The sequence below is a fragment of the Scleropages formosus genome, chromosome 5 (genome assembly GCF_900964775.1).
Source record: "Scleropages formosus chromosome 5, fSclFor1.1, whole genome shotgun sequence".
NCBI classification, from domain to species: domain Eukaryota; kingdom Metazoa; phylum Chordata; class Actinopteri; order Osteoglossiformes; family Osteoglossidae; genus Scleropages; species Scleropages formosus.
In genome coordinates this window covers 1,041,248-1,062,885 of record NC_041810.1, presented here as the reverse complement: position 1 = coordinate 1,062,885, position 21,638 = coordinate 1,041,248, and the positions used below count along the sequence as shown (strand labels likewise).

The following is a 21,638-nucleotide window of genomic DNA, read 5'->3' as shown; positions in this document are numbered from 1 at the left end:
CTCAGTTCAGCTAAAACTATAGGTGGTATCACCGTTCAGAACTGATTCAATATTTGTGTACAAAATGTGACACAGTGGGTAATTCTGACACCTCCTGCCACCTGGCCTGTTGATCTGAGCCTGGGTTCGAAAGTGTCTGGAGGAGGTTGTGTGTTGTTCTCCTATTCATGTGGTTTCCCTCCCACCGACACACCCCCAGCACGTGCACAGCAGTTCCCATCAGAGGGCGCCCTCTACAGGAGGGACTCGGTACATCTGCAACACATCTGCCAAGTCTCCAAAATATGGACTTGAGTCGCTGTGTGCGGAGTCTTGCTACTTAATGAATTCACTGTTAGTTACTTGCTGTTTACTCCAGTTACTTGTCTTCATAGTTGTCTTACAAAGAATTTATGTTTCAGGGGAATTGGTGAAGCCAAGTTGCTGTGTGTGTGTTTTAGTGAGATTGTCCTGCGACTGACTGGTGTCCCAATCGAACTGTGCACTTTGCTTCTGAGAGAGACTCCAGACAACCACCAACACAACTGGAAGAGGAGTTACTATATATAGTAGTTTAGCTACTCGTCATCAGCCTGCTTGAAAATAACGCTGCTATAAAAACTACTGTAGATACACTCACTATAGCGCTGACGAAATTGACAGCGGTTCGCGTTTACTTTCCACCCTCTTGTGGCCACAAACAGGTACTGCAGTTATATTCAATTGAAAAATTACCTTTTCCAACGGGGGGGTGCGGTGGCACAGTGGGTTGGACCGGGTCCTGCTCTCCATTGGGTCTGCGGTTCAAGTCCCGCTTGGGGTGCCTTGCGACGGACTGGCGTCCCGTCCTGGGTGTGTCCCCTCCCCCTCCGGCCTTACGCCCTGTGTTGCCGGGTTAGGCTCCGGTTCCCCGTAACCCCCCCCTTTTCCAACGAACTGCAGTAACTTTTCTAATCCACCAGATGGCAGCAAAATAAGAAGGTCAAGTTCCCCTCCACTGGGCGCCATATTGTACCTGCGTTCTGTGACCCGCGCCTTCTTCTGTATGGTTGTTTGAGCTTTTTGTGATGTGACATTTTCTTGGTTGGTTTCTAAACAATACACAAGTGACCCGTAGACTGTTCTCCTGAAGACAGTACTTATTTTGCTTTTCTATTTCCTGACCTGCTGGGTATTTATTCACCTCACCAATTTCAGAGTAACAGTGTATCTACAACAGGGGTACTTAACAGGCGGCCCGTCGCGGCATTAATTTTGTGACCCGCGTCATGCTGAAGATTAATGTATTTTTATTAGAATTTGCGCTCAAAAGTAGCGCAAATATTAGGCGGTGTGACTTTATGTTTGCGTCATTTAAATGCGGTTGATACTCCTGACACTTTGCATTGTGTAAATTGCGTCAATTGTTAAATATTAAAATATGAAATATAAAGATAATATTAGCCTATATTTAATGGTCATGAATTTAATCAGAAGTCGTGTGAAAAAAACGGTAGTGCACCTTCAAAGCGATGGCTACGGAAACCGCGAAAGTTAAAATGACCTAATCGGGCGGCGACAAATCATCACGACTCCTCATCTGTCATAAACCTTGTGAAAATGTGTGTACGTACTGTACATTAACTAATGCAATGATGGCGTCAAAGAAAAGGAAGATTGACGATGAAAACAGAGTTTTCAACCCTGCGTGGCAAATGGAATTTGCCTTTGCGGAGATACTGACTAGGTGGCAAACCAATCGAATGTGTCTCATTTGTCAGAAAACAATTGCTGTATTCAAGCGAGCTAATCTGCAGCGCCACCATGACATGAGCAACTTCATCCCGACTTCACCGTCGCCTATCGGATTATATCCACACGGCAGCGATCTCAGGTGTCAAAAAGGTAAAAGACATGATGATTGCTAGTAGCGGGGTTTCACGCCCAGCGATCCATGTTCCGTGGCATTGTTAAAAGCGCCTTCTCTCATTTCTGCAATGGGAATAATAAAGTCAGAGCAACGTTCTCGTCTAACTGACAGACATTTGACAGACTGCCTAAGAGCAGCTACCAGTGAGCAACAGCCAGACTTGAAACTGCTTGTGAAAAGAATAGAATGCAGACTCAGATTTCCCACTAGGAATAAGGACTTCTTTTCATCAGGGCTTGCGAACTATATTTGCTCAAGAATGTTTTGAGTTTGAACATTCTGAGTTTGTTTAATACTCTGAGTATGAATCCATTTTTTTATGCAATAATATAGCAAAACAAACTGTTAATTCACTTTTTTGTTCCAGATTTTTTTTTTTATATTTTCATGTTCAGTATTATTTTAAATAGGACAAGGACAAGCAAGACTTATATAAGTAATAAACTGCATTTCTAAATCAGTAAAACTGCAAATATTCTCTTAAATAAAGTCTTATGATGCAAAATGTAATTTGTGGCCCTTTGCATTTTATGCGATTTAAATGTGGCCCGCTTGGCCTCTGAACTTGAGTACCCCTGATCTACAACAGGCTGAAGTCAGTTGGTGCCTTTCAGCAGCAGCCTTGAAAAATGCTGTTTCACAATCTGACGGCCTGTCTTTCTGATCCTAAACCTTTTCTTTCATTCTAAACCAGCTCTCTGAGGCTTCTTCTCTTATATTCCTTTCACTATCTGTCTTGTTCTGTGAGGCAGATCAAGTAGGACCCAGTGCAATTGCTCCTTTGTCACGGTGTGTGGCAGGATTTGCAGTGGTGACTTTCAGGAGGGGAACAAAGGGGATCCTGAAGAGAAGCACCTTCACCATGAACAGTCCCTTCTACGCACACCTTCCTAGTTCTTCCTAGTTCTCTTTACCCTTGTTTTCCTTGAACAAAAAAAAAGAAAAAAAGACTACACCTAACTAAAACAGATTCAACCGAAGTATGGAGTATCTGCATGTTCACACTTCGATAAGATGAATGCGTACATTTTACACTAATGCCACCTTGTGATTTTGGAGAACACAGATACTGGAACAAATCTGCCAGAAAACATTTTAAATACTGAAGATTTAGTAAATGGATACTGAAAAAGACTAAATTAAAGTCTGGAAACAGCAGCTGACATCTGTCCCTGTTCTCCAGCAAAGCCCTGCGATGTTTCTCCTGCTCCAGTCGGTCCACCTGATCCTGCAGCTGCTGCAGCTGTGCTTCCTTCTGGGACAGAATCTGCTCATTTACAGCCAGGGCATCATAGAAGCAGGACATCATCCAATCATTACACTAACAGTGTGGCTTGAACAAAGAACCAACAGTTTGATTAATATGAGAACGCTATTATTATCAATTTATTCTCCTTCTTACTTAGGCATTACAGTAAAACAAAAACAGATATGCCAGCAATAAAAAATTATCCCCCCCATCATCAACCCACAGACTGTCAGTTCACACACACAGAAGGACAGATACCTGGCACTTTCTGAGTTCTAGTCTGAGCTACAGGACAGTGACGTGGGGTATGGATGACAGATGGAGGCAGCAGTGGAGAACTGAAATAGTTGTACCAAAAAGGTTTATTTTTCTTTGCTTTAAAAGATGCGCCTCAAAACACATTAACCCCAGCCAAATACAAAAACAAGCATTAATTCACAAAAGAACAGGAGCCATGGCCTTTCTGCCTGCCTCATAGCAGTAACTCCACCCTCCTGGCTACACCATAACAGCCTCAACAACTATTCCAAAGTACATTTCCCCAAAAATAACAGCCAGTATAAATACAAAAACATACAAGCCATACAAAACATTTGTCTATTATAAATATCCCTATCTTACAATATATAAAAACATTTATCCCATTACTCAGTGAAACACCCCTGTCAAGTTGGTCGTGCCCAAGGACTCCCACCTAGAAATACCCCGAGTGGTTGAGTCTATCTGGTTTGCAATACAGGCTACCCAGCACAAGAAAATGCCAAATAGCTGAATGGTAAGCAAAAAAATTACAGAAGTGATTTTTGAAAAGTGCAATAAATGTATTTACTTGTAACAACCAACTGCATTTTCTTGTCATACTTCAATAAAAGAAATGTTAATAGTTAAGGGCAAACAGATACCGGTAGGCCTTTCCCGGCACCCAACCTGGTTCAAACAGAAAATGTCAAATGACACACACACACATTTTCAGAACCGCTGGAGGGGGAGGGGACACACACGTTAAATGACCTACTGGACCAAAACGAACTGTAACAGCACAAAGTGAAATGCATGTGAACAGGCAGCAGCAACAAGATTCAGTACTTCGGTGGTATTTTTGCCAGCATCTTACTGATTCTTTGCCTCCAGCATGCCCGTCACATCTCAGTGTGTGACACTTGGCTTGTGGGTGGACTTCTGCTTCAGCATCTCCATCGTGTTTGTCTCCTGCGGCTCCCGTACTCGGCTTTGGGTGGGGCTTAAAGCAGGGTCCAAGAAGTCAAGGAGCTCCATCAGTAGGTTGGCGACATCCTCCATAAAATTACAGAATTGGTTGAGATTCTTCTGTTGCTTGGATATTTTTTCCACAAGAGCTCGAGCCTGAGCTTGGCTTTGTTCATACTCTTTGTGGGAGACCCAGCTGCCACCTCCTTGGTTCCATACAGGTTCCTGCAGAGTGCATTCCTCTGGCTCAGGTTCTCCCAGTTGCTCCATGCCTTTGTCCCAGTTCACCACTGGCTGGTTGCGGATGGCCCGAGCGCAGTTGGCAAACTGGAGCGACCTGAGCGTCTCATGGAGGCTGCTGGAGGACGGGCTAATGCGGGTTATCATCAAGGTCTGGGAGTTTCCTCCCAGGGAGTCCCTCAGCAGCTGGGTAATCTTGGAACTGCGATACGGCACATGCTGCCTGCGTACAAGCTATGTTTCACCTGTCAAAGCATTTCCATGTATCTTTCCTGCTCATTTTGATCTGGAGGGAAGTGGGTTTGAAAATTATACATTTTGACTCTTGAATAAGTTTAAAAATTAAAAAACAAGTGTAGTTTTCAGTCCAGTTTCAGTTGTTAAAATATGAGCCTAAAACTCCTCTTGAATGCTGATAAGGTTGTAAAAAAGAACTTTTCAGACAATTCCAGGTTCATGGAAATTTCAGTGATTGGTAACAAATAAGCTTAATAAACTGGTTTATTACAAACCTGTTGGATGTCACCAGATATTACCATCACAGTCAGGTGGTGGTTCCATGCCATGTCTGTACTTTCCCACTGCACTCTTTTTATAGCTCTCATTTCTTTAGTTGCCTCAGCTATGAAACAAATTATTCACAAAGCAAAATGGTATTTCAGAAGTTTTCAGAAGGAAAATTTTGAAAAAGTAAGTACACTACAACAAAAGGGAGAGAGCAGTTCTGAGGGAGAGAGGGAGCTCATTCTACCAAATACAGTAAAAAACCGGAACCTACTGTCATTCAGTTTTCAACGTCTTCAATGTAGGACCACCAAGCAGCCAGAGGTGGCAGAGCGTAGCAGTGTTTCTGCAGTGTTGGGAGTCATCAGATCCTGAAGATATCATGGTGTAGATATTTTGACTATGTTGCAGGCTACAAGCACTCTTGCACTTGATTCCAGCAGCTACAGAAGGCCAATGGACGGAGGCGAGGACGGGAGATGCATGGGAAATCTCTGGTAGATCACACGTCTTGTTATGACATTTTGTATCAGCAGGAGGGGCTTGATGACAGAGGCCTGAAGGGTGTTGCAGTTGTCTAAGTAGGATATTACCATGACTGGGAGCTGTGTAGAGTATGTCATGAGATATGGCTGGAATCTGCAGAAGTTTTCTTAAACAGGATGTATGCACAGGATAGTGTTATGGCTTCAATGTGTCATGCAGTGGCTTCAAGCAATTGTTAATAATTATTACTGGTTATCTTTATTGCTAATTGTTAAACCTTAATAATTGTTATTAAAAAAAATAATAGTTGCACCTACTGAGATGATGGAAGGACAAGGCTAGGAGGCAACCATCATCACCCAGGACCTCCATGTGACAGGCCAAGAACCCAAGCGGAGTAGAACAAAGATGCAGGTTTAAGTAACCTTTAAGTAACAAGAATAAACAGTGGCCTCACCGTGATGAAGATAGAGGTGAGGTACTGTAGACAGTCGCAAAGGGTAAATAAGGCAAGCTAGAATTAGGCCATGCCAAACCTGTAAGACTGACAGCTGAACCTGGGTGCAGCCTTGTATTGGCACAGCGAGCCCCAGGTGCAGCTGACTATCCAAAGGACTAAATAAAATCACAGACTGGGAGGTGAAGGAAGAGGGGAGGAAGACATAGTTTCATGCTGTAAATTGTTGACTTGAATGATTTGTACCATATTTTGGGTGCTTGCTATTGTGTTGCTGGCTCCCACTTGTTCATAGAATTGTGTTATATTTTGATTAAAGTATGATTAAAATAAATAAAAAGACCACATTAATTCCCCGCCTGGTCACTCTTTGGAGCTGCCAGACCTTGCTGTGCTATAGGTATGTAGAGGAGGCTAAACATTAATGTCCTGAGTTTAGCACCAAGAAGAAGACAATCAAGTCAGAAATAACTAAGTTCTTGCTTAATACCTTCAAACACATATAAGTCAATAATAAAACAGACACAGCATTAGTCCAGTTTGGTTTTAATTTTGATGCATATTGTCAAGTGTTAAAGTGCAAATTTACATTTTTACAAGTTTAAAAGCACTTTTTATTCTAAAGTATGAATCTATTTTCTCATAAAAAACAAACGTAAAAGTTTGTTACCAGCCGCTTTATATGCATAATTTTAATGAGTTGGTTTGAAGCTTTGGGCACAAGGACCTTCAGACTGGACTGTCAGTCACACATTGATTCCAGAACTGCAGAGGATCCCCCATCCTCTACATCATCATAGTCAGTGGGGTCAGGAGCAGGGGGTCCCTCCCCAGGGGGCAGTGTGGTCAATGCTCTCTCTCCTACAGGGAGACACAATGACTCACATCCTTGTACACACAAGAGATGAGCACAGTAGTCAAACACAGTACTCAAGTGAAAGTACTATTAAGTGTCAGACTGAACAAAATTGAAGTCACATTGACTCAAATTATGCCGTTAATGGTCTGAAACAGCAGAAATATGAACTGCAACAATATTAAGTTTCAGATCTTTTCAATAAATTAAATCTCTAGTGCAAGTAAAATGACACTGTTAAGCAGACAATGTTGTGAAGAACTACTGCTGTTGGACTCTCAGGTTCTAGGTTTCAATCCCATTTCCTGCTACAGTGTCCTTCAGCATGGTACTAACCTCAACTGCTACGTTAAAAATCACCCTGCTACATAAATGGGTACATAACCAAGTTGGTTATTGCAATAGGCTGTTTTTGTGGGAAATTTTCAGATTCAGAACATGATCTGATACCTTTGTGCAAATCAAGTTACAGTAATGTACTTTTGAATATAAAATAGTGACAGAAATATAATGGTGTATAAGTACTTTTTTCTTTACGGATGTACTGAAGACAAAGTAAAAATAAAGCAGTGGTACAGAACCCTGAGAAAACCAGATTTAAAAAGACAGAGTTGACAAGAACATGGTGGTGGACGAAAAGCATGTTCTGCACCATCATTTGTCTACAAAGAGAAACACACCTGGTAACACAAGTGGACTCTGTTCTACACTCACAACATCATCATAGTCCTCCACTGTTTCTTCTGTCCCCATCAGTCTGGAACCTGGAGCAGAGAAGTCACTTGGTTCTGTAGGGATTTTACACATCACAAATTTATACAGTGGTGAAATACTTTTATTGTCATAAAAGAACCTTCAGTTTTTCAAAACTCTTCTAATGACCGCAGAGAAATTCTAAAGCAAGAATTAACAAACTGGACTGGAATGATCTTTAACGTAATCCATAAATTACACATAAATTACATTTATATTTAAAATTTCCCTCCCAACACAATGAACACATTCATTTGTTTGACAAACTACCTGGATTCTGTCCCATGGTAACATCATCATAGTCCTCTGGTGTGTCTTCTGTAGACAGCTTCTCTGTAACGGAGAAGAACCACTTGTGTCTAAAAGCACTTCTCAAGTGTCATTTCCTCTCACTCTACTGCCTGCTATGGTTCACAGAACGTACTCTATTGGATTATTGGACACCTTTCACTGATACTGATGAATTGACATATTAGGATGACGTGAAGCTCCCAGCACAAACCTACCTGACAAACCTCCTGCACTCTTCTCTACAGGAAACGCATCGTCATAGTCCTCTGGCTTCTCATCTTTCCCTGGAAAGAAGAGATGTTCAAGATATACATAGACTTTATTCACATTTTTCTATACATACTCTTATATACGTAAGGAGTAATAAGAAAATAAAAATTGCATGTGTCTTTTTATTATGATGAAAACATTCTAAATTAATAAGGAGCAAAAACACAACAAATATACAAACCAAATGATCATACAAAGCAGTCATGGTCAAATGGTACCCATTTGAGCATCAGCAACAGTCCCAGTTTAATCAGAGCGCACACACATACACACACACTCAGTGACAGTACACAGACCACAAGCCCCCTACCTGAGAGGGGGTCTCCCTCACTGTCCTCCACGTCTTCATACCCAGAGGGCACATCCTCAGACAGGACACTTCCTGTGAAGGAGACATACACTCAGTCCTGTCCTCAGAGAGAAGATACATGAAGTTCTCTCTGCTGATGCCTCACACACTGAGAGAAGACAGGATGTCTGAGGTTCGAGCAGCTACCGCCCACACCCAGGAACGCTAACTGACACTCTTATCACCAACATCCTCTTCCTCCCTATTGGCTGCTGTCTCTCGTCTGGAGGGTTTACAGCACTGCATCTGCAAGGTCCTCGTGTGGTTTTTCAGCTCTGATCACATGGTTCCAGATGGAAGCCCAGCAAGAGGAAAGTTTCATACCTGCGAGACTGATTTTTATCTGCAGGTGGCATCATCTCATACACAGAGATTAGAAATATGCAACAGTAACCGATGGAAAATTGTGGTTTTCAGCAAAGTTTCACATTTTGAACACTGTACATATGAGCCTATAATCCTGTTGGCTTTTACAGTGTTGCTGTCTGCAGATATTCAGGTTTATAATTCAGAATTTAAGTTTTTTTGTCTAATCCCTCTTGACAGCATGTCTACAATGTTTATGTACTCTATATACCTTTCAATAGTGTAGTACTTACATTATCATGTACATAATACAGCAGCATGTAAATTATTTATCATGACAATATTTTTTGACTTCTCCAGTGAATTTAAAACAACTCAGACTGGGCAGTTGGGGGAGAATCTTTAGTCACTGCAGGTTGATACATCCATGGTGTCCTGGATTGTGGACTAGCTGAGAGTTACACAGCAGCTTGTGTATCAGACATGGCTGAGAGCAGCACACCGACCACTCAAGGGATAGTTCTGGTTGCCTCCCTGTTCATCCTGTACAGCTTGGACTTCAGGTAAAACACAGGGAAGTTCTCAGGTGATACAGCAATAGTTGGGAGTATCAGAGATGGGTAGGAGGATGAGTACAGAGGCCTAGAGAAGGATTTTGTTGAGTGATGCAAACCGAACCACCTGCAGCTCGACATTGGAAAGACTACAAAGATGGCAGTGGACTTCAGGAGTGTCACGCCCACACCCACAAGCTTGGCGACAGCACCTGTTGCCGATTAGCATGGCAAAGGGTGCGGAATCTACAACGCCCACCTACTTGGCTTGTGCATTCAGCGTTCTGTTTCCCAGTACCATAATCCCTGCTTATAGTTCCTGATTCTCCTGGCTTTTTGAACTTGGCTTGTTCACCCGTTTACGGAGTTTTGCTTCGCCCCTTGGAAGACACTCGCCTGTTCCCGACCTCAGTCTCTGTTTGCTCCTGTGTTATGGCACGGAAATAAAAGCACCCGCACTTGGGTCCAAACCCTACCTCCTGTCTCCCATCCTCGGCACTGACGAGGAGGTCCAGTTGTATAATTTACTTTAGGATACATAATATTTCTAGCTGTTTGTCCTTCTATCTCTATTTCCTCTTTTCCGAATATAAAAAGGACAGTCAGATTTTTCTCACCCTTTCTGAGACCTCTGTATGTCTCTTTCCTGGTCAGGTTGTATTCTATCTCCTCATAGATGGTCTCATGTAGAGGCGTGAGACCCCCCTGGTACAGGGCTGTGGGGCAAAGACAAAAAGACACAGTGGGATGAAACAATAACACTCATTACATTTTATCAAAAGGTCTTAATAATTAAAAATATTCCATATTGATGCTGTTTGCGTGCGAAAGGACATGTGATCAGCGGTGTTCCTCTGTACCTCTCTTCAGCACCCTGTTCTGGTACAACTGACGACCAGCGAGCAGCACTAGCAGTAGGAAGAGAAGAGCTCCCAGTACCAGGAAGACCACAGCAGGGATGGACAGTGGGGACGGTGGACTGGGTCCAACTGAAAGACAAACACACAGAGAACTGAACAAGTTCCTGTTGCAGGAAACAGAAGGCATGTAATTTACTTTTGCACTGTACACAAACAAACAGGGAGCAAAAATACCTGGTTTTAGAGTGCTTGTGGTTGTTTCTAGAATTCCTGAAAAAACATTATTTACATGTGATTTACAACAATTTTTATTATTACTTCAATCAATTATACAAACACAAGGCATGAACACTATTCATACTTTACCTGTTGTAGTTGTGCGTTCGGAAGGTATGACTGAAAAATAGAAGCAAAAATTCATTAGACACATGAGAAAAACGAGAAATTCCCCATTATGTTTTTAATGAAACCAGTCTAAGTTGTATCTCTAATTAATAATCTAGATCGGCAGTCCCAACCTTTTTGGCACCAGGAACCGCTTTCGTGGAAGACAATTTTTCTATACAAACATGCGACTGTGACCCCTCTCCTATAGTACAGTGATGACCACAGCACTCCTCACCATTACAGATGACTCCTGCATCATGTTCATGAGAGCATGGAACTCGGTTCCATGAAGAAAAGGCACACTGGGACAAATGTGTCTCCTTCCCCTGACACTCAAACACAACAGCCCAGATGCGGCCGCTGCCCTCTCCAAACCAGGCCTGTCCTGGCACTGCCACAGCGCTCCCACAGCCCAGCTGCTGACAGAGGACATTGGCTGCTCTCAGATCCCAGGATGCATCACACACTGTGCCCCACTCAGTGAGGTATTGTAACTGCACTCTGCCGGAGCAGCGGTCTGGACCGTCCACCAGGCTGGAGTTTGTGTACCCTGGATAAAGTGCAGTGGGATTAGAGAAAATTAAAATACAAGAACTATCAAAAGACAACACACTTTATATAAGCTGACAAGTAACACAAATATTCCAGGACATCATATTACTGATTACTCTTAGAAGATACATATTTCAAAACTGTTAATATTCAGAAGCATTTTCTATTTAATCTTACACCATTACCTCCTTTTACTGTTTATACTGGGAAGTAAAAAAATGTGAAGTTGTCACTTTCACTTCAAAGACACTTGAAAAAGACACTTACAAAAACATTCCAGTCCCACGTCAGTGTCATGAGTGCACTTTGTCTCCTTTGTGGATGATATTAAACACTGTCGAAAATTATGTCCATCACCTCTGCACTCAACCTTATTCTTCCACACCTTGCCATCCCCTTTACCAAAAACTGCTGCTCCCTGCACCTGTACAGGTGTCCCACAGCCCAGCTGTCGACACACAACCTTTGCGTCCTGGAGGTCAAAGTCGGGGTCACACACTGTGTACCATGAGTCTGCAAGGAATTCCAGTCTCCCAGAACACAGGTGAGGTCCCCCTGCCAGTCGAACTGTAAAGGTTCCTAAAAAACAATTTGTAGTATTTGGTGAAGCCTGTTTTAATTCTTTTAAAATAATATGTTAAAGAAAAGTGGAGACGTTGAAATATCCTTGTTCTCATCACACTGAGCGAGTAGCTGAACATGAAGAGCTCAGTCAGTAGAGGAACCTGCATTTGAACCTAACAAACACACACACTGACTGTATTCAAACACTGCTGGGGCTGATATTAAAAATTAATATGTTCCATGTACACTTTGAGAGGCCGCTAATCTCGTCCCGGTAACAATTCGTCCAATTTTATTTATTCAAGAGAAAAGAGTGAAAATAGCCAGAACAACTGGTGAAACTAACATTGCACCCAACACTGAGCAGAAACACAAAATCGACATAGAAGATACACACATAACACACAGTATTACATTAATTAATTTAACTTGAACACCTACTAAGTTGTAGGAAAACGCCGACAAATCGAAACAACGGAGCGACAATTAGCGAGCGAGTTATTGACCAATAATCGATAAATTATTGAGAACACAAAGCAGAGACATGATTTACACACCGACAGTTTTACTGGCAGAAAACTGTGGAAAAGAAAAGGGGCAAGTAAGTAATATAATTATATTATAATTGTCAAATTACAATGGAACAGAAACACTGACTGTAAATCCTCTTCGTCACTGATGTAAAACTAACTTTATCGTCCTCATGAGAATTCAGAAATTCATGAAATAGATTAATTATCACAACAAATTAGAACGGACAGGAGAAATGAACGGGAACAAAAATAAACTTCAACAAGACAGAGGAAAAGTCTCCTACCTGAGCAGATGACTCCAGCGTCTTCATAATGTTTGCAGCCAGAAGTAACCCTTGGTTGTCCACACTCCTTCAGTGTAGATGCTGACCCACTACATCCCAGATCCATCCAGATCTGCCCTTCTCCTTCTCCAAAGTGACCGTTTCCCAGTGCTGCTACAGCGTCTCCACAGAACATCTGTCTACACACCACCGCCGCATCCTTCATATCCCAGTAATCATCACACACAGTTCCCCACTGTCCTTGATGAAAAACCTCCACTCTTCCCTCACAAGGACTGTTTCCGTTCACCAGCCTCACATCACTGTCTGGAAGAAGAGACACAGAGACTCCAGTGGAGTCTTTTACATGTTTCAGCTTGAGCTACAACTGAGTTTCCAAAAAGTTGTATTTGATCAGAGATACAAAGAGATTTGAAACACACAGTTAAATGTAACAGATGTAACAGTGTGTGAAAGAAACACATGAGAGATCAGTGAAATTTTTATACCTGCTGGCCCTTTACTGCCATTTCTCATGATGAGTTTTACCTGAAAATTCCAGTGTGCAGCAAGTCACAGTTTTATAACCGAAAACATAAAATTCTGATGTACACGTTTAAATATATATGTAATACTTTTTTTCATGGAATTCAGTGAATGAATTTCAATGTAAATATGAAAATGAGAACTTGAAAACAAAATATGTCATTTTCACACACACTCTCAGACCCGCTTGTCCCATACAGGGTTGCAGGGAACCGGAGCCTACCCAGTAACACAGGGCGTAAGGCCGGAGGGGGAGGGGACACACCCAGGACGGGACGCCAGTCCGTCGCAAGGCACCCCAAGCGGGACTTGAACCCCAGACCCACCCGAGAGCAGGACCCGGTCCAACCCACTGCGCCACCGCACCCCCCATGTCATTTTCATTTACAAATCAATTGTCAAAAAAATCAGTAAGAATAACCCTGATTAAGATGAAAAATATTGTATGCAATACATATTAATATACTATATATACATAGACTTATTACATATTATTATATGAAGTACATATTTATTGAAGAAGCCAGAAAATAATTTTCTTTTAACTGAGCCTAAAGATTTTCACATTGTTTAGAACTAATAGATGATACTGGTACATGGCAAACACAAAATAGGACTAAATGATACATGTGTTCTACAAGTTCAATTTTGTATTTAATTTTTTAAAAATTTAGTCTTTGTCAGTATAAATAGATCATTCAAATGCTGTGAAAACACATAGACAGATGTAACTTTGCGCAATAATTTTGTGAATACTGAAAAGTCAATGAAAACGGCTTGTCAGATTTATTATTCTTCCCATGTTTCAATCTTTAAAAAAATTATTGACAATAATTAAATGCTATAATTTTGTTCTTGTTACCAAACTAGAAGAACAACTGGCAGCGTAGTGGTTGGCTTTGGACCCAAAAGTTGCAGGTATTATTCCCTCCTCCAACTATAGTCCCCTTGAGCAACATATTTACCCTAAATTACACCAGTAAAATTACTCACCTGTATGAATTTGAAAGTAATAGCAAGTACCTTAACACTGGAAGCTGCTTTGTAGAAAAGTGTCAGCGAAATGAATAAAGACATAAAGTCAACATTTTTGGCGTTCATCGAAACTTTAAATTTCAGAAATTCTCTGTCTTATTTTTTCTATATATTGATCTGCATTACATGATTCATATATTTAAATTATTTTGTCTGGTTTCTGATTTTATATTGCACAACTTCATGGAATTCATACTACGGTAATAATGAATGACAACAATTAATTTATTTCCATTACATGCCCTGCGGGAAACTAACATGCTGTCTACACGTTATGCGTCTGTTTTTGGCTCTAGACTACTGCAGACTTGACCTGAACAAGCAGGTAGTAATAATAATAATAATAATAATAATAATAATAATAATAATATACACACACACACACACACATTTTCAGAACCGCTTGTCCCATACGGGGATAATGATGATGAATAAACTAAAGATAATATGTGTGATTTGAAAATGAAAATTTGTTACGTCATTGCTTAGCTTTTATCTAAAGCAGACAATATTTGACCTATGTACATATGAACTACAGTATTTCGTTGAATTAGTTCTACAGCAGCAGAATGTGAGGGTTGAACCAGCAACCTTCCAAGTAACAAGTTCATGTCCTTAATTGTCACACTACTGCACACATAAAGAGTTTGTTCATTAAATATAAATAGGGTTTATCAAGAGAGAGAAACATTCTCAGAATGAACACATCTAACACACACACACACACACACACACACACACACACACACACACACATTTTCAGAACCGCTCATCCCATACGGGGTCACCGGAGCCTACCCGGTAACAGAGGGCGTAAGGCCGGAGGGGCAGGGGACACACCCAGGACGGGACGCCAGTCCGTCACAAGGCACCCCAAGCGGGACTCGAACCCCAGACGCACCCGAGAGCGGGACTGCGGTCCAACCCACTGCACCACCGCACCCCACATCTAACACATTTTTCCCCAATTACAAGAAGTAACTAGATGTAACCAATGATGTAAAAACAAACACATACATCAAAATGTAGATAAATAAAAACAGAAATAAACAGCAGAACCATAGTATCAACTCTGAACCATCAATAATCGTTAACTACTTGTCCTGGTGAGGGTCACAGAACACCAGAACCTTTCCGGAATCACTGCGTATAATGATGGGACAAGAATACACACTGCACGGGACACCAGTCCATCGCAGAATAACCACAAACATTTAGCTGGATTTGAACCTCCACCCAGAAAAACCCAGGTGTTGCAAGGTAGCAGTACTACTTGTTACACCACTGTGCTGCACAGCATCACACTTTAAAATGAGATAAAAACTGAACTGCACTGTATCCTGCAGGTGTTATAGTTACAACTTTGCAGTGTCACTCAATTACTTCTTACCAGTGTTTTACTCCCAGGCAGTAACATAAACACACATGTAAAATTCACACAATCACCTGTCATCAGTGTTGCTGAAAGTTGTATTTCATGTTAACTGTTTAAACAGTCTCCACAATCTGCTGACTTTTCAGAATGTCATCCCCTGACCCACTGAGCTCTGACCTATGAGAGGAGCCCTGGAGCAGAAGTAAAACGTGGTACTTACCGGCTGTGGTGGACATGAGCAGGGATGAGAACATGAGGATGAACAGACAGCTCTCCATCTCCATGAGCACAAACCAACTGTCCTCAGAGCAAAGTTCAGAACCCAACCTTGAGCTGTGAGCTCTCAGGGCGAGCGAGTGCCTTTGTACCATCCTGGACCCCCATGGAGAACACGCCCCCAGCCACCAATCACACTCAGCATTGCCTTATCAGAGGAGTACAGGAACACATGAAAAGTGTGGAAACACCAATCAGAGGAATCTCTGTGTGTTTCCTCCATATATACAGATACTGTAGCGCCGAAGTCTGTCTTGACTCCACCTTACACTGTAAACCACTGTAAACCACTCAGAAAGACCTACAGTCTCACATAGTTACAGTGTGAGCTCTTCAGTAAGGGACATTAAATGAAGAAGAATTACAGTGGTGGAAAAATACCGCACTGTCAAAATGAACATGTTGACACACTGATGTGTCTCCGACCTGAGGAGTGACCAGGTGTGACAGAGCAACAGGAGAATTTATGGAGATTTTTTTAAAATTAAAAGCAAAACTGCTACTGACAGAAACAAAAACATACCAACAAATGTATAAAAAAAGTCTCCGACACAAATCATAAGCCATAAACCAAGTCTCACAGCCCCACTTGGTCCGAAAGTCCAGTTCATCGTCTTTCTCCCACAGATGTCCTTTGTACACTGGGGAAGTATAATACTCGCACCTTGCACTCAGAGCTGACAGTTAAGGAACTGGGCGGTGTGGTCATCCTCCCATGTGCCAGGAACCAATACAGAGAGCAGTCAGAACCACAGCTGTATTGATACTTCTTTTTATCAGCCCTGATTCCATGTGCTCATGTTGTTGACCTTTAATCTACAGTAGGTGGCAGCACTGAGCTGTGTCTCAAGTCCCTGTTGAAACATATAGAAAGGAGATGCTCATCAGACCTTACAAATAACTTAAACTTGTCTACATTTTCCAGTTTAATTTACCCTGCACTTGATTAATGTTGATCCATGTTGCTGACTATAAATGATATTTTACTTACTCAGGTGAAATAGCAGTAGAGTGAAGTATTGTCGTCCCTGCTCAGTCTGTTGCCACACCAATTTTACCAGAATAAGAAATGGAAATACAAACACATTTTCAGAACCGCTTGTCCCATACGGGATCGTGGGGAACCGGAGCCTAACCCGGCAACACAGGGCGTAAGGCCGAAAGGGGAGGGGAGACACCCAGGACAGGACGCCAGTCTGCTACAAGGCACCCCAAGCAGGACTTGAACCCCAGACCCACCGGAGAGCAGGACCCGGTCCAATCCACTGCGCCACTGCGCCACCGCGCCCCTTCTCACACACAAACATTTTATATTGAAATATATTTATCTATGAAAAATACAAGTTTATTCTTATTTATTAATCAATACCATAGAGTGTGACTCTGTGAAGAACAAAGTAGCTACTTGAGAGGCCCAGTTCACCACCAGATCCGTGAGGGTCCAAGTTCATTTCAGGTTTGAGGACACTGAGCTGTAAGAAACGCCAAGTAGCAAATTAAATAGGATTCTGAACAATGAGATTTACTGTAACTACAATGAGCTCAGCTGGGAAAGTGTGTTCTAACCACAGTGTCGAGACCATTGTAAAATTCTTCATGATGATCTCACCTGCAAACAAGGAGGAAAAGACTCAACAGAAAGCGGTATGTTAATGGAAGGAGTAATAACAGTGACAGAGGAGGTTAGAGAGCTGTAGCTGCATCTTTGGATACTTCAATCATCCTCTGGTCTAAATGACAAATTGAATCAAAATATACACACACAGATCATCTGAAACCATTTGTTACATACGGGGTCGCGGGGAGCCGGAGCCCAACCTGGCAACACAGGGCAAGGGAAACACCCAGGACGGGATGCCAGTCCGTCGCAAGGCACCCCAAGCAGGACTTGAACCCCAAACAGACCGGAGAGAAGGACCTGGTCCAACCCACTGTGCCACTGTGCCCCCGCCCCAAAATAAATCAAATCAAAATGAATAAATTGTGAAATTGATTCTAGACGTTACTTCCTGCATATTTAATGTGTCTGAAGTATCATTTACAGGACATATGAAACCATTGCAATATATAATACTTTCTGCCTAAACATTACATACTGTTCCACTTTAATATGCAGGTAAGAAGTTGCAGAAACTTGTGGTATTTGAGGGTTTTCATGGGAGAGGAGGAAAATGGTGTGTTCCTCTCACCAGCAGGAATCCCTTATGCGTCATATAACGTGCACAGAGCTATGTTGATCATGTATCAGTGTGCTGCCTGTCGCTGCTTAATGTCCTTTGATGTGACTCCAGACGAGATGCAAATCAGTGAAGAACTCAGCACACATTTACATGATGTTTTTGTCCAAAGTGACTTACCATGTTAAGGTTATAATAATTTGCCCATTTATGCAGCTGGGTAATTTTACTGGAGGGGATCAAACCTATGGCCTCTGGATCCAAAGGCAGTAGCTTTCACCACTACAGTATCAGCCGTTCCTACGGATTACAGCACAGGTGAGCTCTGTGACGGAGCTCTGTTCAGCCTTTTGTGTGGCACCTTATCACGAACATCCTCTTGCTCCGTGTCACATTAGCGTGTTTATCTGTCCTCATCCTGACGCCTTTGCAGCGCTGCAGCTGTGGGCCCCTCGTGTGGTTTCTGAGCTCCCGTTGCACGTTTAACGGAAAGAAAGTTATTTATAGTTGGAGCATTATTATTTTTCATTTGCAACTCTGATCTCACGGTGAGATATGTTGCATGAGCCCTTAACCAATGAAAGCTACAATAGTGTAAGAGCAGTAAGAGAGGGGGGGCTGATGTAAATGAATGTAAATAGTTGCAATTAGTGTCCATTCTAGTACATAGTGCTGTGTTCCCTTCTGATTATTGTCACGGTACTGATGCTCTGTTTGCCACTGGGAGATTCTGGGTGTTGAACAGGTGACCCCTAACTATTGTAAGGAGTTGGTGGGGCTCAGAGTGACCTGGGGGAACTCTCAGGTGTTCACAAAGTAGTCTTGTACTGTGTGCTGTACCCTTGTCAGGGCTGCCATTGAAAGACATGTATGTTCAATAAAGAGCATTTTTCCAGAACCCTGTCTCTCAAGTCTGTGTGCAGGAGCTCCAGAGGGGGACAATACAATATTTATCTCAAAATTCACAGCACTTTTCCCAATGGACATTTCATCGCTTCTTCACAACGGTAAAATATATGGTTAAAAACAAGATATTTTTCTAATACTGAGCAATAATGCAAAATTAACTTACCTATTGCAGCACTTTTATAAATCGCATAAAAGTCATAAGCATATAAACACCTAACTTAAAGAAAAATAAAAAAAAAAAAACTTGACAAATTTATAACGGACAATTTGCAGTCCAGTTTCAGGTACGTACTGTAATCGAAAATATATATATATACCGTATTTGTGTATGTTTGAGGGTGGTGTATATTTTGCTTTTTAAGTGTGTGTGTGTGAATAAAAATAAAACTGATAGCAAAGCAGGTTTCACACTCATTTTAGCTAAAACTATAGGTGGTATTGCTGTTCAGAACTAATTCAATATTTATGTACAAACTGTGACACAGTAGGTATTTCTGACACCTCCTGCCACTTGGCCTGTTGGTCTGAGCCTGGGTTTGAAAGTGTCTGTGAGGAGGTCGTGTGTTGTTCTCCTATTCATGTGGTTTCCCTCCCACCGACACACCCCCAGCACGTGCACAGCAGTTCCCATCAGAGGACGCCCTCTACAGGAGGGACTTGGTACATCTGCAACACATCTGCCAATCAGCCAAGTCTCCAAAATGTCATGGACTTGAGTCACTGTGTGCAGAGTCTTGCTACTTAATGAATTCACTGTTAGTTACTTGCTGTTTACTCCAGTTACTTGTCTTCATAGTTGTCTTACATTTTATGTTTCAGGGGAATTGGCGAAGCCAAGTTGCTCTGTGTGTGTTTTGGTGAGATTGTCCTGCGATTGACTGGTGTTCCAACCGAACTGTGTACTTTGCTTCTGGGACAGACTCCAAACAACCACCACCAAAACCGGAAGAGCAGTTACTATACATAGTAGTTTAACTACTCGTCATCAGCCTGCTTGAAATTAACGCTGCTATAAAAACTACTGTGGCGCACAGCGCCGTGGGTTTGGATGGGGCGAAGAAGGACGCGGAGACAGCGTTCATAACGAACGATTTATTCCAACACCAGCACAAAGGAAATAACGCCCTCGGTCCGAGGACCCCTTTTCTTCCAGGACTTGCGCTTACAGCCAGCCAGCCTTGGCGCTCTCTAACTCCCTCACACAATCCGACACACGGTCACCCTACCATTTTCCCCTAAAGTGCCCCCAGTGGTTACACACATTTAACATTATTTCCCATAATGCAACTATTTACATTTAAACAGTAACGCGGGTCGTTACACTACTGTAGATATACTCACTATAGCGCTGACGAAATTCATCGGTTCGCGTTTACTTTCTACCCTCTTGTGGCCACAAACAGGTACTGCAGTTATATTCAATTGAAAAATTACCTTTTCCAACGAACTGCAGTAACTTTTCTAATCCACTAGATGGCAGCAAAATAAGAAGGTTAAGTTACCTTCCACTGGGCGCCATATTGTACCTGCGTTCTGTGACCCGCGCCTTCTTCTGCATGGTTGTTTGAGCTTTTTGTGATGTGACATTTTCTTGGTTGGTTTCTAAACAATACACAAGTGATCCATAGACTGTTCTCCTGAAGACAGTACTTCTTTTGACTTTTCTATTTCCTGACCTGCTGGGTATTTATTCACCTCACCAATTTCAGAGTAACAGTGTATCTACAACCGGGGTACTCAACAGGCGGCCCGTCGCGGCATTAATTTTGTGACCCGCGTCATGCTGAAGATTACACACACACACACACACATTTTCAGAACCGCTTGTCCCATACGGGGTCACGGGGAACCGGAGCCTACCCGGTAACACAGGGCGTAAGGCCGGAGGGGGAGGGGACACACCCAGGACGGGACGCCAGTCCGTCACAAGGCACCCCAAGCGGGACTTGAACCCCAGACCCACCGGAGAGCAGGACTGTGGTCCAACCCACTGCGCCACCGCACCCCCTATGCTGAAGATTAATGTATTTTTATTAGAATTTGCGCTCAAAAGTAGCGCAAATATTAGGCGGTGTGACTTTATGTTTGCGTCATTTATGCGGTTGATACTCCTGACACTTTGCATTGTGTCAATTGTTAAATATTAAAATATGAAATATAAAGATAATATTAGCCTATATTTAATGGTCATGAATTTAATCAGAAGTCGTGTGAAAAAAACGGTAGTGCACCTTCAAAGCGATGGCTACGGAAACCGCGAAAGTTAAAATAACCTGATCGGGCGGCGACAAATCATCACGACTCCTCATCTGTCATAAACCTTGTGAAAATGTGTGTACGTACTGTACATTAACTAATGCAATGATGGCGTGAAAGAAAAGGAAGATTGACGATGAAAACAGAGTTTTCAACCCTGCGTGGCAAATGGAATTTGCCTTTGCGGAGATACTAGGTGGCAAACCAATCCAATGTGTCTCATTTGTCAGAAAACAATTGCTGTATTCAAGCGAGCTAATCTGCAGCGCCACCATGACATGAGCAACTTCATCCCGACTTCACCGTCGCCTATCGGATTATATCCACACGGCAGCGATCTCAGGTGTCAAAAGGTACAGATATGAATTGCTAGGAGCAGGGTTTCACGTTTTCATCTGCACATTCAACACTAGTATGTGAATAATATTTGTTGGATCAGTGTATTACTGAAACTGATCTGAAAAAGGGAGGCTCTATTAAAAAAATATATCTATTA

The 21,638-nt window shown here is 42.2% G+C and overlaps 1 protein-coding gene and 1 long non-coding RNA gene across 2 annotated transcripts; both read right to left on the bottom strand.

The window, feature by feature from the left end:
• Nucleotides 1-10,052: 10,052 nt before the first annotated feature.
• Nucleotides 10,053-11,091, bottom strand: LOC114910576 (uncharacterized). Its single transcript, XR_003797706.1, has 5 exons — nucleotides 10,892-11,091; nucleotides 10,636-10,665; nucleotides 10,504-10,539; nucleotides 10,270-10,398; nucleotides 10,053-10,125 (listed from the first exon to the last, which is right to left on the bottom strand). It is a non-coding gene; the product is annotated as an uncharacterized LOC114910576 (long non-coding RNA).
• Nucleotides 11,092-12,337: 1,246 nt separating this feature from the next.
• Nucleotides 12,338-15,837, bottom strand: LOC114910485 (scavenger receptor cysteine-rich type 1 protein M130-like). The gene is made up of 3 exons (XM_029251847.1): nucleotides 15,745-15,837; nucleotides 12,590-12,895; nucleotides 12,338-12,351 (listed from the first exon to the last, which is right to left on the bottom strand). The coding sequence occupies exons 1-3, from the start codon at nucleotides 15,806-15,808 to the stop codon at nucleotides 12,338-12,340; spliced, it is 384 nt and encodes a 127-aa protein (XP_029107680.1). The 5' UTR covers nucleotides 15,809-15,837.
• Nucleotides 15,838-21,638: the final 5,801 nt, after the last annotated feature.